This window comes from Leptonychotes weddellii, chromosome 1 (assembly GCF_054177405.1).
Source record: "Leptonychotes weddellii isolate Sample4059 chromosome 1, ASM5417740v2, whole genome shotgun sequence".
In the NCBI taxonomy this organism is placed as follows: Eukaryota; Metazoa; Chordata; class Mammalia; order Carnivora; family Phocidae; genus Leptonychotes; species Leptonychotes weddellii.
Window position 1 is genome coordinate 85,484,432 of NC_138369.1, and position 14,907 is coordinate 85,499,338.

At 42.6% G+C, this 14,907-nt stretch overlaps 1 protein-coding gene across 1 annotated transcript in view; it reads right to left on the reverse strand.

Annotated features, from left to right (window-relative positions):
* The window catches only part of SLC9A9 (solute carrier family 9 member A9), a 510,696-nt gene that overhangs the window by 105,569 nt on the left and 390,220 nt on the right, over positions 1–14,907 (reverse strand). The window contains exon 11 of the mRNA XM_081806463.1: positions 9,404–9,455. Coding sequence (XP_081662589.1) covers positions 9,404–9,455 — 52 coding nt within the window. The remainder of the gene's footprint in view (positions 1–9,403; positions 9,456–14,907) is intronic.

The following is a 14,907-nucleotide window of genomic DNA, read 5'->3' on the forward strand; positions in this document are numbered from 1 at the left end:
TTTTATTAATGACAATGACAACAATAACAGCTGACACTTCTTGAACACTCACCATGTGCCAAATAGTATTCTAAGTGCTTTTCATGTATTAACTTTTCTAATAATTATAACAATTTGATGAAGTATGTTCTATTATTATTCCTATTTGACAGATGGGGAAACTGAGGCACAGAGAGGCTTCCAAGCATGTTTGTGACCCCTCAGCAGCCAAGATTCCTCTCATAGAGATGGGGCCCCCAGGTGTAAGTGGGGAGCAAACTAAGGAAAAGAAATATCTGAACAGGGAGATAAGGTCAGGATTCTGGGGTGATCCTGTAGGTTGAGACAGAGCAGTTATCCACACCCCAAAACATAATGGAAAGCATGGCTCCCACCAGCTGAGTAAAGTGCTGAGGGCTGTGAAAAATGTCCCTATAGAAACTTAATGTCTGTATTAGGAATTTCTCCAGACTCCTACATATGGGTTTCAAGGATTTTCCAAGGTCTTAGAAACATTCTCTGCCCTTCTTTCCCCTTTCCCGATCTTTTTATTTTATTTCCTGGGGGGAATATACCAGAACTCACAAGCACTCGTGAAAGATCTTATACTCTATTTCTGGCAAAATTTTCAGAGGTATTTTTTTGACAGCTGATAAGAACAACACATATTAGGTAGTACTTTGGGAAAATGTTAACAAATGTAACCATTTTTTCAAACTTTATTTTACTTGGGAGACTGGAGATATTATTCATTTTACTAGTTTGTAAAGAAACAGACCGGGTTTTAATTAGAATAAAACATAGACCATGTTTTGTGAGGGAAATGACACTGATGACCCGGCATTGACTTTTCTGCTGATCCTAGATAAAATTTTCAGTGGGTATCTTAAATATCTGTTGGCCCAGTTCTGGATCCGTTCATTTATTTCTCTGAAGTTATTGATGACTTAATAACTCGGTTATGAAAGGCCATCAATAAATGAGTAGCAATAAATGAGTTAGTCTACTGTGTGCTCTGCTTGTTCACTGGGGGTTGAAGATAAATGTGCCAAGGGAAGGCCAGCCTTTGCATTCACCCTGGAACAGGGAAGGTATCTGATGGGGCAGCTCAGAGGGCAAGCCTCTGGGAGGGTCCAGATGGGCAGAGGACAGCAGGTAGCATTAATTTACCTAGATTATTCTGAAGCAGAGATCAACTCACACCCAAGGACAATGGCTGTGAGCAATCATTAGAAGCAGAATCTGGAACTTGATGGTTATTTTCTTTGTCACTAGCAGTATTTCTTTTCTTTTGGGTTCTTTATCCCAGAGGGGACGTGGTGCGCATGTTGGAACACACAGAGGATTCAGAAACTGAAAACCAAGATTTGAGTTCTGACTCTCTACCGTTTACCATTTAATAACAATACACTTATCAACTCTGAGCCTCATGTTTCACACTGTAAATGGGAACTGGAGATTCAAGAGCATTGAATCTTAACTTCTATTTGCCCTTGATACTTCTAAGAAACAGAGCGTTTGATATATGTGCAATTTCTGGTTCCTTTATTAGCTTCTATTTCTGGGAAAAGGTAAAAGTGACTGGGACATTTGATATCTTTCTTTTTCCTCCTTAAACAAAGGAATAGACCGGGGGTTGGGAAGTGACTGAGCACAGCAGGGAGTGAGTCCTTATATTTTAAGTGACCCCCTCACCCTTAGCACAACCCCAGAGAGGGAGCAATAGGAAAATTAGGAAGGTACTCTTAGTTTTATGCTTATTTGGACCCCTGAGAGAAAACAAAAGCCTCAGGCCAGAAATCTGTGCAAACCAGACACTGAAGCAAGAAGGGACTGTTTGTTGTATTAACCTTAATGAAAAAGAGCTAAGCAAATGCAAATACACTCCTCTATCAATATTCAAATGTGGGGCCTCTGTTAAGTGAACTGGATGAACTCTGCTCTGGGATAATCATGTGGGATTGCTCCTCATTTCAGGGGGATTCAATGGATTAAGAGAGAGAGATTTTCCTTTCTATTTCTTGAGATTTCATATTCAATATTAATGTCAGGAGAAGTTGCACAGAATGATAATAAAGACAAATAATTATCATAACAAACCTGTAGAGCTCCTTACGGGTTCCAGAGCATTTTTTCAAGTGGTACATGTGAATAGAATTTGATAGCAGTACTTTTGCCCTACCATTTCCCCACAGTTTGAAATTTATTTATGTAATAACTTCAAGTTTATTGCTTTGATTTTCTCATTTCCAAGGAGAGGACCAGATTCTGTGCCCCTAAAGGGAAAAATTTCTGGATTTTGAAGAAAGGGCATAATATAATTGAAGGTCAATAAGAAATTTTTTCAAATTTACATTTTAAAAGGTAAATCATTAATTCTTAGCTTCCACATAGAAACTACTTTATACAAATATGCTCACCTTCCCTGTGCCATGATAACTTCATAAATGTTCTCAAGAAGGTATAGTCAGAAAATACATGCTTAGGGAGAAGAAAATGAAGGAAAGAACTAGTCAAGGATGGATAAAACTGTTAAGATGACATGTAGACATAGACAAACTACCAGATGGGCTAAACTCATGGTTTAGCTACAAAGAAAAGGCCTGTTCAAATAACTTATCTGTATAGGAGATTCAAGTTAATCCAGGGGAAAATAAATTATTTGGTTCAGGTAAATATAATATGATATTTCAGTGGTTTAAAAATGTGTATCTATAAATTCTTTGGCACTTTTTATTTTAAAAATGGAGCCTAATTTTCCTTCCTTTTGAGTGTGGATTGTACTTAGTGATTTATTTTTAATTCACAGAACGGGGCAGAAGTGATGTGTCATATCCAAGACAAGGTCATAAGGAGGCATGTGGCTTCCTCCTTGCTGTCTGTCTTGGACCAATTGAGGGAAGTCAGCGGCCATATTGTGAGGACACTCAAGCAGCTGTATGAAGAGATACATGTGGTGAGGACCTGAGTCTTCCTGCCAATAGTCAGCGGTGCACTGGTGGCATTTTGCCAATATGGAAGTGGATCCCCCAGCCCTAGTCAAGCCTTCAGATGGCTTGACTGATGTTCTGATTGCAACTTCACGAGAGACCTTGAGTCAGAAACAGTCGGCTAAGTTGCTTTCAAATTCCTGACCCATAGGAACTGTGAGATAATAAATGTTGTTTTAAGCCACTAATTTTTGGGATAATTGGTTATGAATAGAAAGCTAATACATAGTGTAGAAGATATATTCCCCCCTTAAAAGTATATCAAAACTTATCCTAGGTCCGGTATACCATGTTATGGATTTCAGATTGATTGCAAGACATAAGATGATGGACCAATTTACAGGCAGAAGAAAGTTCACATCATCTCACTATACTTAATTCACAGTATCCTTAATTAATGCCTTATTTATATCACAGTTTAGTTAGTATGCTAACTCCTTTATATACATGTAGGCACACATGCACACACTTACACCCACATACACACATCCTAATGGAAAATGCACCTTGGAATAAAAAGATCCTAACTCATGACGTTCCCTAGTGACAGTGCCCAACCACAAACATCACAGCAAAGATAAGAGTCTCACATTGAGACTTGTGATTCCAATATATAGTATTACGCATTTGTCTGAAAACAAAACAAAACAATGATTGCCCCTACAAAACTACTTCCAAAGTATGTAATTCAGGTATTAGGTAACTGGCAGCAAAGGGCTGTGATTCACAAGAGAAGGAAAATGAATGACATGAGCCTCTATTCTCCTTGACTTTCTGCCTGGAGGCTCTATTCCAATTGCAGTGCAAGAAGGTAGAGTCCAAGCAGAGAGCAGTTGCCTCACTGAGTTGAGGAACTAGAGATTGGAGTTTGGGTGTTGCTGAAGTGTCTGGAATTTGTTGTTTTTGTCTTGGGAAAGTTCCTTTAATTCTTTGAATTTCAATTTCATAATTTTTAAAATGGGGGTTATAAGAGATGTCTTGACTGATCAAGGTAAAGAAACGTGGTTATACACATGCCACCTACTATATAAAAAGTGCTCACTAAATTGTGGCTGCCATCTTCTTCCACTTCCTCTTTCTCATGATCATTCCTGCTTTCTAGAGCATGCAATGATAGAATGTATAGGTAAGATAAATATATGGGATTTAGTCCTAAGCAGTAAAGAATTAGTGCGAGGAAATATACTTTTGCATATATAAAACATAAACAATTATAACCAAAATAAAGTTAATATTACCAAGGGAAAACCCAAGATATTTGCTCTGAAAATTGCCTTTTCTTTTTCTCAAAATACTACTAGTTATAATGCAACATAAAAACCCCTCATCTGGGTCAGGTCAATTTTATAGAGCTTAGTATTCTATTTCTGAAATATTTGTGGAGGTATAGTATGGAATTTATATTCTATGAGATCAACTCCAACAGCAAGGGCCAGTTTGGAAAAATGTTGATAATTGTTAAATCTCGGTATACATATATATATATATATATTAATATCTTATTTTCTATAAGTTTATTAGGATATTTAAAAATATTCACAGGGAAAAATTATTTTTTATTTAATGATGAGAGGACCCCACCATCTGCTAATTAATCTCTTTTCCTCCTGAATCTCCTTATATTTCCAGCCCTTGCAACTCTAGATGACCATGAGTAATAAGTATCAATTGTGCAGAAGAACAAATCCTTTTATTCTTCCCCAAACAAGCTCTTTCAGGCTTCAGGGGTATTCCAGGTTATGGCTTTCTGGGAATTGGCCAACAAGTCTTTGTTCACCTTACTCACACTCTTCATATTTTTATAGACACATCATTGTATTCCTTCTTAGTGCTAATCTTTCTGCAGGAGAAATAGTAATCCTTTTAATCTCCCCCTGCTAAGTTATTGAAGTTGTCCTTCTCTGGACCTTTCTCAGCTTTGCTCTGACTTTCTTGAGCTGCAGTGACCAGAACTGATCCACACAGCTTACACACAAGCAACAACCAAAGACAGAATTTCAATGAAGAAACTAGGGGAAGCAAAAAAAAAAAAAAAAAAAAGGAAGTTAGCATTCAGAGAGCACACAAAGAAGCACGCACAGTGTTAAAAAATAAAAATGTTAGAAAAGATGAAAGTTAACCTCATTGTAACAGTGGGCAGAGTAGAGATGAGAGAAAGATGGGTTCTTAAAAAGGGTTAATTCCATTACTTCCAAGCTCCAAACCTGGAAGAGTTTTTATACCTCCATTGCCTGCAGAATCAAATCAAACTCATCACCATGGCCAATGATCTGGCCCCTCTCTGTCTCTGCCAGTTCATGTCCATCTGCTCCCACCTTGCTCACCAAGCCACAGCCACACTGGCCTTCCTGCTCCTCACGGAGTGCACCATAACCCACTGCGACTCCATGGCCTTCATCCTTGCAGTGGCCTCTTTCTGGACTGTTTCTTTCTCCAGATCTCACATGGCTCACTTCTGCACATCCCATTCAGACCTCTAGTCTCAAATGCCACTTCCTCAGAGAGGCCAGCCCTGATGAGGCACTAGCCTCTTCTCCGTTGTCCCCCACCCTCTTACCGGCTTTACTCCTATCATTACCTGAACTCATGTAGTTGTTTACCTTTTTTCTTATCGGTGTCCCCCATTAGAGTATAAGCTCTGTGAGGGTGAAAACGTGGAACTGCTAATGGCTGCATCTTCTTCCCACCTAGACTCGCGTCTGACATGGTGGGTTGTATGGATGAATGAATGCACGCATGAATCACACCATCTAAGAGTGGAAGTTCTGGAACCAGATTGTCTGGGTTAACACTCCACCTCTTCCCACTATGTATCCTTGGGCAAGCTATTTAACTCATTTGTGTACAGTTTTCTTATATGTAATATGGGGATAATATTAGAACCGACTCCCAGGGTTATCTTGGAAATTGAGTTACTATAGGTAAGGTGCTTAGAAGTGTTAACAATAGTCTGTACTCAACAAATATTAGGATGATCATGAGAAAAATGGCAGAAAAGGGAAAAAGAGAAGCAATAGTGGCAGCCCTTCCTGGGCAGCAGGAATTTCTATGAAAAGATTAAGGTGAGTGTGGGGCTCCAGCAATTCTTAACTTCTCTGCATTGCTGTGCTCTCAAGGACACAGAATCAATTACAAGGAAAACTTCCTATGGTTGGGGTTGGGGGGAATCTCAGAGGTTTTTTGCTTCGTTTGTTTTTGTTTTAAATTTAAGAGACATAAAATCCACCACTGTACTATTTCTCGAAGAAGCCCATTTGCATAGAGAGTATATTTAGACTTTAATAACTGCATGTGGAACCTACTTCCTGGAGCTTCTGGGTCTGGTACAAGCAAGAGCGTAATATCACTCACACTCTAAAGTTGTTACAAGGCGAGAAGGAAGATTGTGGCATTGCTAGTCGGTCACAGCAAGACAGTCATATTTCCCAAAGGTTGTTTTACTCTCCACGAACAAAGAGGAGGTTCCTTAAAAAATATAATAACCCATTTATTATTGATTTTGAGAGTGTACGATCAGTAACTGCCATAACTGTAAAATTTTTAGCTTCTGGTAAAAATAGTCTTCTTCTTCTTTTTTTAGAAGTTGACCAGTGTGAAAATCATTGTATTTGGTAACGTGAACCCGACTTAATAAATGCAAACCGAGTGGAAACATGCAATCCTCCTAAGAATTAGAGTTTATGCGCTTCAGTCCAACAGAGCAACAGATGCTGATAATAAGTGAAGAGCTGTCAGGCAAAACGAGGGCAACAAGGTTCTTGACACTGGTTTGGAAAGTACCAAAAATACTGTCCAGCACAGGTGGCAGCTGCAGGGACAATGGTGGTTTCTTTTATTTCTAGCTCCATCCCACTGTTTCCTAGACTTGACACTGAAGATAAGAATTATTGCAAGGTTTGGAGAAGATCCCTTTCTGAGATGTTACCTACCTCAGTAGTCAAAAGTTACTGTGAATAAGAACCCTGCCAGGACACCTCTTAAAGACAAAATTATTTTTAAGCAGCAAGAGTTCAGTAGGAACAGTGTAATTTATAATAAGGTTAGTTAGCTAACATTTGGATAAGCTCTTTATGTGTCCTGTACAGGGAGCCCCAAGTGAGAAATTTCTTTTAAAACAGCGGGCTGTGAAGTTTTGTCCCGCTTGAGGAGAGAGTATCATTTTTCCCTCTAATGATAATATTTTAGTATATGGTTGATTATTTTTTCTTCCTTTCCCTGTTGGCTACCAAACCTTACTTGTGGTTTGACTAAGCAGGTATATAGGACCTTATGGTCTGTCTGCTCATTCATGAATCTTTTTACTCCTCTGGTTTTGACTTTTTGCTCTGATTAATATTATTTATTGAATTTTAAAATCCAATGCTGGGGGCGCCTGGGTGGCTCAGTTGGTTAGGCGACTGCCTTCGGCTCAGGTCATGATCCTGCAGTCCCGGGATCCAGTCCCGCATCGGGCTCCCTGCTCGGCGGGGAGCCTGCTTCTCCCTCTGACCCTCCCACCTCTCATGTGCTCTCTCTCTCTCTCTCAATCTCTCTCTTTCAAATAAATAAATAAAAAAAATAAATAAATAAAATCCAATGCTGGACAAGCACGGAACATTCCGTGGAACAGAACATCTCGTATCTCTATACTCTATGAATTGGCCTCATTAAATATTTTACTATTATTTTATTACACATATAAACTGCCACAAGTCCTTCATAAGATGAGATGGGTTTAACTAAAATGATTAAGTTACCTAGTTTTCATAAATATAATTTCACTTGATTGTCATACCAACCTGGAGAAGTAGACATTATTATCATCCACATTTTACAGGTAGGAAAACTGAGACTCAAAGACATAAAAAATCTGTCCAAGATCCAAATACAATGTAGTTTTCACTGTACCTAGTTGCACTATCTCATTTCTCTAAGAGAGAAATACTTTTTACCGGTTTAAGTATCTTCAGGTAGGAGTTATTACTGAATTAACAATGGCGTGAATGAGCTGAAATGAAATGTTTAAATTGTAAAAGGAAAGATTTAGGCTAGTAGGTGATCTTCCCAATAATTATATGTGATTTCAAAATATTAGGCAGCTAGAGAAAGATGAAGAATTTTCTTTGATGAATTTTCTTATTCTATCTCCTTTCTTTTAAAGAAAAAGATAGAAGAGAAAGATAGAATTTAGATAAAAGTTTTGCTTGAAGGTAGGAGAATGGATTAGTTGACCTATATGAGATGAAAATGCTTTTCAAAAATCAGCCACCAGCAGACCTTACTAACTACTCATTACAGCCCACTAGGATAAGGAGATGGGCTTTGATCTCCTTCCTAAGGTCACGGAGCTGGCCCCAATCCCGAGTGCTGGCACCCTGCTGTGCTCACTCCTGCGGGTAGGTGTGTTTCCCAGGCTATGAGTCTGTGAAAACAGCACCAGCCTTGAAACACATGTTACAAAAAAAAAAAAAATGACCATACAACAAGCCAGGATCATCACCAACTTAATTTTCCAGCCCTTTCTATAGAGCACAGGATCCTTCTTTCTGTCTGTGTAAACCGGGAAAGTAGCCACATTTTGCCCAGCAGCACTAACCAGCTGCGCCTCACTGATGGCATTACAGGAAAAAAATCGCAGAATAAAAGAGGGGTGGATCCTCTTCAGATCCAGGTCTGATCATAACACGAGTCATGAAGCAACATCACTTATTCGTGATATTTTTCTATCGTGTCTATCCACTTACCATTTCAACAAAAGGGGCAACATTTCCACACAATTGTTTAAGTACTGAGTTAAAAACGGCTGATGCAAAATTGCCAATGGCAGATTCTACTGGGACGTCAGGTTCGAGTTCAGCGTTTGGAGAATACACTTGCCGTACTCGAGTGAACAGCACATTGTTCTGAACAAACTTCCCCGAGGATTTTCAGGTCTCTGCAGATAACCGTTCCACAGCTCAGTTAGGAATGGATCACCTAGACAGTTTTGCTGTGCTTTTGCAAAGTTCCAATATTTCAATATTTCTATACACCTAGACCTGCTTAATGAGAGGCCATGTGGGAGAAACAGGTCCATTTGTTGTGTGCCCAATGGACATGCACTGAATACATTTCACCGAGGTTATCTAAACTAGCAAGTCCTGGGGCAGGGATTTGAACTCCAGGCTACCTCATTCCAAGAGCCATGCTCTTGCTTTCATGCTGGAGAGTTCCCAGCTTCCTGCTGCCACAGAGAGGGTGCAAGGGCGTGCTAGTTCTTAGCATTCTAAAGGTGATGCAAAGGTTACGGATACCCTGAGTTCCCAGGTATTTTTCGTCATCGGATGTGTTTTTATCAGTGGAGGCAGCCCCCTTCAGGTTGAGCCCCTTGGCCACGTGCCAGACAAGCATGGAACATTCCGTGGAACAGAACATCTTGTATCTCTATACTCTATGAATTGGCCTCTTGGACTTGCCTGGTGTGAGGTGGGCTCCTCCTTCAGATCTTCATCCGGGTCCACACCAACTCTGTTAAGGAAATCAGAAAACTGGTTAAGGGCCTTGCTGCAGATGAGGTGAGACAGTTTTGTGTGACTGAACGCCTGAAGCAAATATGATACACATCAGAGAAAAGGTTTGGCAGAAAACCACCCTACCTCTCCCTGAATCAAAAGAACCTCAAATGGATTTATGTCAGAATAAGAATCTGTGCAGCTGGGCCTCAACACAGCTAGTGAGACTGAGCATCAACAGCTGTTCCTCACTGCTGTTTCCTGATAAGAGTAGGAGCCTGAGAACCCGGGAGAGGAGCCCTCAAAGAGAAGACCCCACAGTCCTGAAAATAGAGATCCTGGAGGAACGGCCACCTGCTACCCTTGCAGGACTCACTGACCAAACTGCCCTGGGAATGTGGGGGCCTGGGCTGGAGCAGTCTCCTGGAGACAGAAAAAACAATCCTTTGTCCAGATGCTCACCAAGGCGGCCCGTAAAGACGACCCAGGTGTGTGGGGCCTAAGGCTTAAACAATTTGGGGGGCTCTCTTTAAGAAAATTAATACAAAAGTACAATTACAAAATTAGGTTTGGAAGAGACTCTTGAGAAAGAAACAATAAATTACAAAACATTTCATAATTTAAAAATCTGGCAAATGCAACAGACATCTCAAAAGCCACAAAATAAATAATATTCAAATTAATTAACTGCCTGCCACACTTCTAAAATAACTTTCTCCTCTGTAAGTTTTGCCTGCATACTTCAATACTTGCTCTACATAGGCAATGATTTTGTACAAGAGAGAATAGGAAGATGAGGTAAGCTTTTCTCCAGCAAGATTGATCAAAGTTATCGATAACTGGGAAGCACTAAAGCGCGCCTCCCTCTAAGACGTGCTTGCTGGGTGTGCTACTGCTCGGACACCAGGCTCTGCAGACACAAGGTTTCTGATCACCTTCATGTCACACAGTTGCCATAAACAAAGCACGGTGTGCTTATCCATGTATATAGGGCATCACTGAATATATTCCTGATTTCTGTTTTGGGGGAGCACCCACGAGAATAGAATCCTCCACCTGGAATTTTACACCTCTCATGACTGGAAGAATTTTCCACAGACTAGCTTTAGGCTCAGTACATTTCAAGCCTTTTCTACCACTGCCCACAGACTTCTGAAGCCTAGTGCTGCAGGTCATATTCGTCTTTGATTCAGCCTTGCGGCACTATTCTTGTACACCATTCCTGCCCTGGGACGGTGAGCCGGGACCTGCCCACGCACAGAAGTGACTGGGGACCACACACATGTATAAACTAGATCTACTACTGAATATAAACTGAATGCATTCCCACTTCAGCTTCCCCTTGTCAGATCCCCCAAATGCCCACTCCAGGGCCAACTGACCAGAGGAGAGGTACGACTGAGGGGAAACCGTAGTGGAAAGAAACAGTCATCAAACCCAACTGTGGTTAAAATATATTCCTCTTGCAAATCTTGCAAAAACACAGGACCATGGGATCACAATGCTGGGTTTCTTCCCACGGCCTCAAAAGGGCCAGAGCGATTGAGGGGCTTGGAGCTTGAATTTCCTCTGCTCCAGAGAGTGGGCCTCTCTGCCTGTTGTGGGGGCAGGCTGGGAGGACTGGCGCGGAGCAGCTCAGGGCCGCCCACACCTGGCTCAAGCTCCCCCAGAGCCTTTCCTGTGAACGCCACAATTCCTAGAGCTTTCGGGTCTTCCCTTCAACTCCCCTGGTAAACGCGTCTTTAGTCCGCTTGCTTGCTCACAGTTCTGTTCTCCAGGTGGAGGAGGGGAAGGCAGGGTCAGAAGCCACCAGTGGGCAGATGCGTTAGCATGTGAAAGGAAAGCAGTGCAGAGACAGCTTGTTTAAAATACCTCTGATACTTCAAAAATCGGTGTCTTTGGGCATGAATAGCCTCTTCTTTCTAACCCAGGGGGTGAAATGGGTAGCTATTTATTGTGTGTGGAACTGAGAAGAGCCTCTGGTGGGAACCAACCTTTGATTTTCTTAGAGTAGAAAAAGCTATTTGATCTATTTGAAGTCAGAGGGAGAGAAGGAAGGGGAAAGGAAGGAGGGAGGGAGAGGGGTCAGAGAGGAGAGAGAAGGAGGGTGAGGAAAGAGACAAAGAGAGAAGGGAGAGTCACCCTGTGGCCTAATGGATAAGGCATTGGTCTCCCAAAGCCAGAAGGGAGGAAGGAGGCAGTGCAGGGGAAGGGAGGAGAGGAGAGGAGAGGAGAGAGAGAAGTCCAGGAGGAGGGGAGCAAGTGAAGGGTCACTGAGGGTGGAGGGCTAGAGGAGGAGAGAGAGAGAGAGGGAGGAGGTGAGGAAGGGGTAGGGGAGAAAGAGTGGAGGGGAGTTAAGGCCCAGCCTCCTGAAGGTGGTCCAGGCAGTGACATTGCGGTGCAGATGGCCTGAGTCCGACCTCTGTGAACAGTGAGGCATGAGCGTGGAGACACCCTGGCCCCCTCTCTCCTGAGGCTGGGCCACGTTCAAGGCTCTGCTCAGTCTGAGCTCTGTGGCTGATGCTGGGAGCCTAGGACCCCTTATTTCTGGGTAAGCCCAGATCCCCCTTCTCCCTGCCCCCCACCTCCCACCCCCCAGAGGACTCCCTGGCACCTGTGTAGGCTGTGAGGGTCCTGAAGTTCCCGCTGCCGCATCTGTTTAGAGCTTTTTTCAGGTTCCCTGTCTAGAAAACTGGAGATAACAGAAATCGAATTTCCCAAGAAACCCAACGTTTAAGGTTTGAGGCAGTACTGAGGTTTTCCACGAAAATTTAAGCTTTCTTTTCAGCAGCCATCAAAGCAGACATTTCTAGTTTCAATTACTCCAGCAGCCAGATGGAGCTGAGGAATCATGGCAGCGGATTAAGTTCTTCAGTTTTATGTGGGACTCAGTGAAGAGCATCTCAGAGGCCTAAGAAATGCTATTCTACTGGGAGCAAGAACGCCTCCTCCCTCCTCCCATTTCATGGAAGGTCAGGGTCTGCTCCTGGGACCAGGCCTGGAGCCCTTCCTGGCCTCGAGCAGACGAAGCGTCTCAAGTAGCTCAAGGAAAGAGAAAGTCCATATAAGTTATTTCCGTCCTGGGGCAGCTGGGTGAGCAAAACAGACGTGGCTCCCGCCCTCACACAGCATGCATTTTGGCAGGTCGAATTAGAAAAATCTAAAAAATTTACTATCATTTACGTGCTATGAAGGAAAGGCATATAAGAACAATGCCTTCTTTCTCTTGTGATTTTAGCTCCTTTTGATAAAAATCTTGCTAAATTATATTCCCTGGCTTATTCCTTAAACAGAGAGTGGTGGGGATACTCGGATCTTGACTGGAAGTCTCAGCATCGCCACTGGCCCAATAAAGTCTAACACTCGTGGTGTTATAATGATTTCCAAGTGCTATATGAACCTCTTAAAAATATGCTCACATTAAATAACCCCTGGCTACTATTCTTTCTCTTTTAAAAATTCTTATATCTGCCAGTTAAATTGCCTTGGTTTCTTGCCGGCAACAATAAGTTAGCAGATTGTCTCTGTGCTCCCTCCCACTTTTTCATTTAGTACGGGACTGATTACCTGATAGTCAACTTTAATACGTCTTTTCAAGTTTCTAATACACAGACATACACACATACACAACAAAACACTAAACTAGAAACGTTATAGAAGGGCTTACAAGTAAACCACTGTTATTCTCTGCCCACCTCTCCGCCCCACTTCCCCACACCAGCTCCCCGTGGCCTCTGGGGGCCATTTGCTACCTTTTCCCGATTGTGATATATGAACTGATATCCGCACGCACGGCACATTCACACAACATCCCCAGGGTCAGGCGAACATGCCAGGGGCATCTATATCTCTTACTCTCCTGCTCAAGAAAGCAAGTCAGAATGTGAAAGTGACATTCTGTTAGGGTTAACCTTGAATCCACTCACTCTTAGGACTAAAAGATTGTTTCCACACTAGGGGTTTTGAGAGATTAACGGAAAGAAGACATGATGTCACATAGCTTGTGGTGCCGTGCGTGTTTACAACAACTTTCCAGGTGAGAGAGAGCACAGGTGTGTATGGGACGAAGTTCAACCTCCTTAGGTGATACCCAAGGCTCTTTAGCACCCTTCCCATGGTGTTAAGCTACCCTTTCTGTTCATCTCACCTGGACACAATGGCCCACGGTTGCTGACTGGACCTGTCCTTGTTGCTGAGCCCTATTACTCAATACAATCCCAGAGCTGTGGCCTTGCCCAGATCTGCCGATGCCTCTCCCATCGACCGAATCCCCTCCCTCCAGACTCCGACATGGTCACCACTGGGCATCTCTGAGTCACCACCTCCTTTCCTGAACTTTCCGCCACTGTCCCTCCCCTTCCGATCACCACCATGGACCATCCATCTTATTGCCCCACCTTGGTTCAAATCCCCCATCACTTAATGCTTTCACTGACTTGGACTGTGCGTGGCTATATACCACCAACTCTGTTCTCTGCTCCCAGACCCGACCCTTTCTGTGGCACCTGCAATCACCGTGCTCTGGCTTTGGCCACTCTGGCCCACCCTGTGTTCACCTGTCTGGTTATGTGCAGGTGCGCAGGCCAAGCTGGTGCTCTTCATGATGTACCAGCACTAGCTGGAATCCCAGGACTCACAACTGCCCTGTGGTTGTTGAAGCATCAGTGAAACCCAGCTCTTAAGAGCCTCTCACTGCTGTGTGAGCTGCGTCACTCACTGTGCTCCGTTCTCCTCATTGGCACAATGGTGATAATAACAGAACATGTTCTCCAGGGTTCTGGTGAAGATTATATGAAAAAATACTTATAAAAGTGGTTAGCTTAGGACCTGATACCTAGTAAGCTCTCAACAAATGTTAGCAGCTATTGTCCATGTTATTATTTTTATTATTATCAGTACTTAAAAAATCACTGGGGCCAGTGTTCTCTGCCATACTCACTGCTCACTAGTTTCAAGATCAGCCCTCCTAACCCCCAGTTCTACAAGGGACAACCCTTGAATGTATAGGAATACCTACAGCTAAGCATCGTGAGTAGTCAGGGCACATCAGGGATTTCACAGTAAAACATCATTTCTATTTAAAGAGGGCCAAACTTCCCAGATTGGAATTTATTTCAAATTTCCTGGTAGACTGGTGGAGTAAGAGGGCAATGAAGAAGGAAAGGAAGGTGTCTGAAGAGCGAGGGGAAGAGAGAGTACGGGTAGAGCTGAGCAGAAGGAGAGCAGAGAGAAGGAAGGTGGAAAGGAAGCACTACGTGATTATAAAGACTAAGTGCAGGTGGTGGATAAATAACTGGAAAGGTGTGTGCAACTTTAGGAAAGGGAAGCCACGGGTGGATGGATGAACAACCACACAGCCCCCAAAACATTTATAAAAATATAGAGAAATAAAGAACCATTATGAGATTAAAAAGCAATTAAAAAGATGGTTAACATGGGAGCGCCTGGGTGGCTCAGTCGGTTAGGCC